This window comes from Perkinsus marinus (genome assembly GCF_000006405.1).
Source record: "Perkinsus marinus ATCC 50983 genomic scaffold scf_1104296955104, whole genome shotgun sequence".
NCBI classification, from domain to species: domain Eukaryota; phylum Perkinsozoa; order Perkinsida; family Perkinsidae; genus Perkinsus; species Perkinsus marinus.
Window position 1 is genome coordinate 1 of NW_003207912.1, and position 1,279 is coordinate 1,279.

The following is a 1,279-nucleotide window of genomic DNA, read 5'->3' on the forward strand; positions in this document are numbered from 1 at the left end:
CAAGACCATGTTGGGACGATGGATAGCCTCTAAAGTGAATGCCACTTTCATAAACGTGTCGGCATCAATTCTTTCTCGAAATGGATCGGGGAGAGTGAGAAAATGGTGAATACCTTATTCCAAGTGGCTGATCATTACCAACCAACAGTCATATTCATTGATGAGGTAAAACATCAATACCATGGAGCCGATGATGGATCACGTCATGCTCCCCTCATCGATATGTTGCGGCTATCTCACATCACACCACTCGACTAGCAGCTGCTGCGTTTATTCCACATCATTTTGCAGGTAGATAGTATTCTCGGTGCAAGATCCGAAGGGGACCACGAGTCCACGAGACGATTAAAGAATGAGTTCCTTGCCGCTCTGGATGGTATCACCAGCAGACCCGAGTCTCGAATACTCTTCCTTGGAGCGACCAATCTACCCTGGCAGATTGACGCTGCCGCATTGAGGAGATTCCCCAAAAAGCTGTAGGGTATCTAACAAGAAGATCATGATTCTCTTTGATTTGGCCCTCACTGGATATGATCGTTCCACGAAGCCCATAGCATTGACACGTAACACAAATGCTGTTATATAGTTATAGCTGATATAGTGATACAGTTACAGTAGTGTTACAGTTATGGTGAATGCAGTTTAGGTGATGCCCAGCTGGTGCGATCAGGTACACCCCGCTGCCCGGCATAGGAGCTCGGAAGTATCTAATCACCAGGTTACTGGATCTACATCATGCTAGCATATTGACTGAGACACCAGCCGGTCTCAATGAAGAAGTCATACATCGAGTGTCAGAGAGTACCGAGGGATATTCTGGGAGTGACATCAAACAGTTGATGTGCGCCGCTGCGATAGTAGGGCATCAGATTCTGATAGCGACGAACTACTTTAGTATGAGGCATAAACTCAACTGGGCGATTTTACCGAGTCATGAGGACGCGCTATACTTAAAGCTCTGCCTTGGGCGAACTTGTATCGTGATTTTGATGGTACTCCTACTAGGAGTCTCCTAGGTACCCATACGGGAAGCCTTGGCCAAAATTGTATCATCGGGTGACGAGGAGGAATATTCTAATGTTATTCCTCGACCGCTGGTCAAGGCTGATCTCGACGATGCGCTTGCCCACAGTCATGCCAGTGATGCTAAGCTTGAGGAGTATATCGAGTGGAATGATAAATTCGGATCATGGCCCACTCAAGTTGTTATGCATGACGAATAAGTTCCCTGAATCAACGCATCGGTTTCCTTCCTCCCGTTGGCTTCTGTTCGAGTAGT

General features: G+C 46.9%; 1 protein-coding gene across 1 annotated transcript; it reads left to right on the plus strand.

The window, feature by feature from the left end:
- Window positions 1–291: 291 nt before the first annotated feature.
- Window positions 292–857, plus strand: Pmar_PMAR015114 (aaa ATPase, putative; the record flags this gene model as incomplete). The annotated part of the gene is made up of 2 exons (XM_002775975.1): window positions 292–476; window positions 671–857. Coding segments are annotated over 2 exons (372 nt in total), but the record flags the coding sequence as incomplete, so codon positions are not given.
- Window positions 858–1,279: the final 422 nt, after the last annotated feature.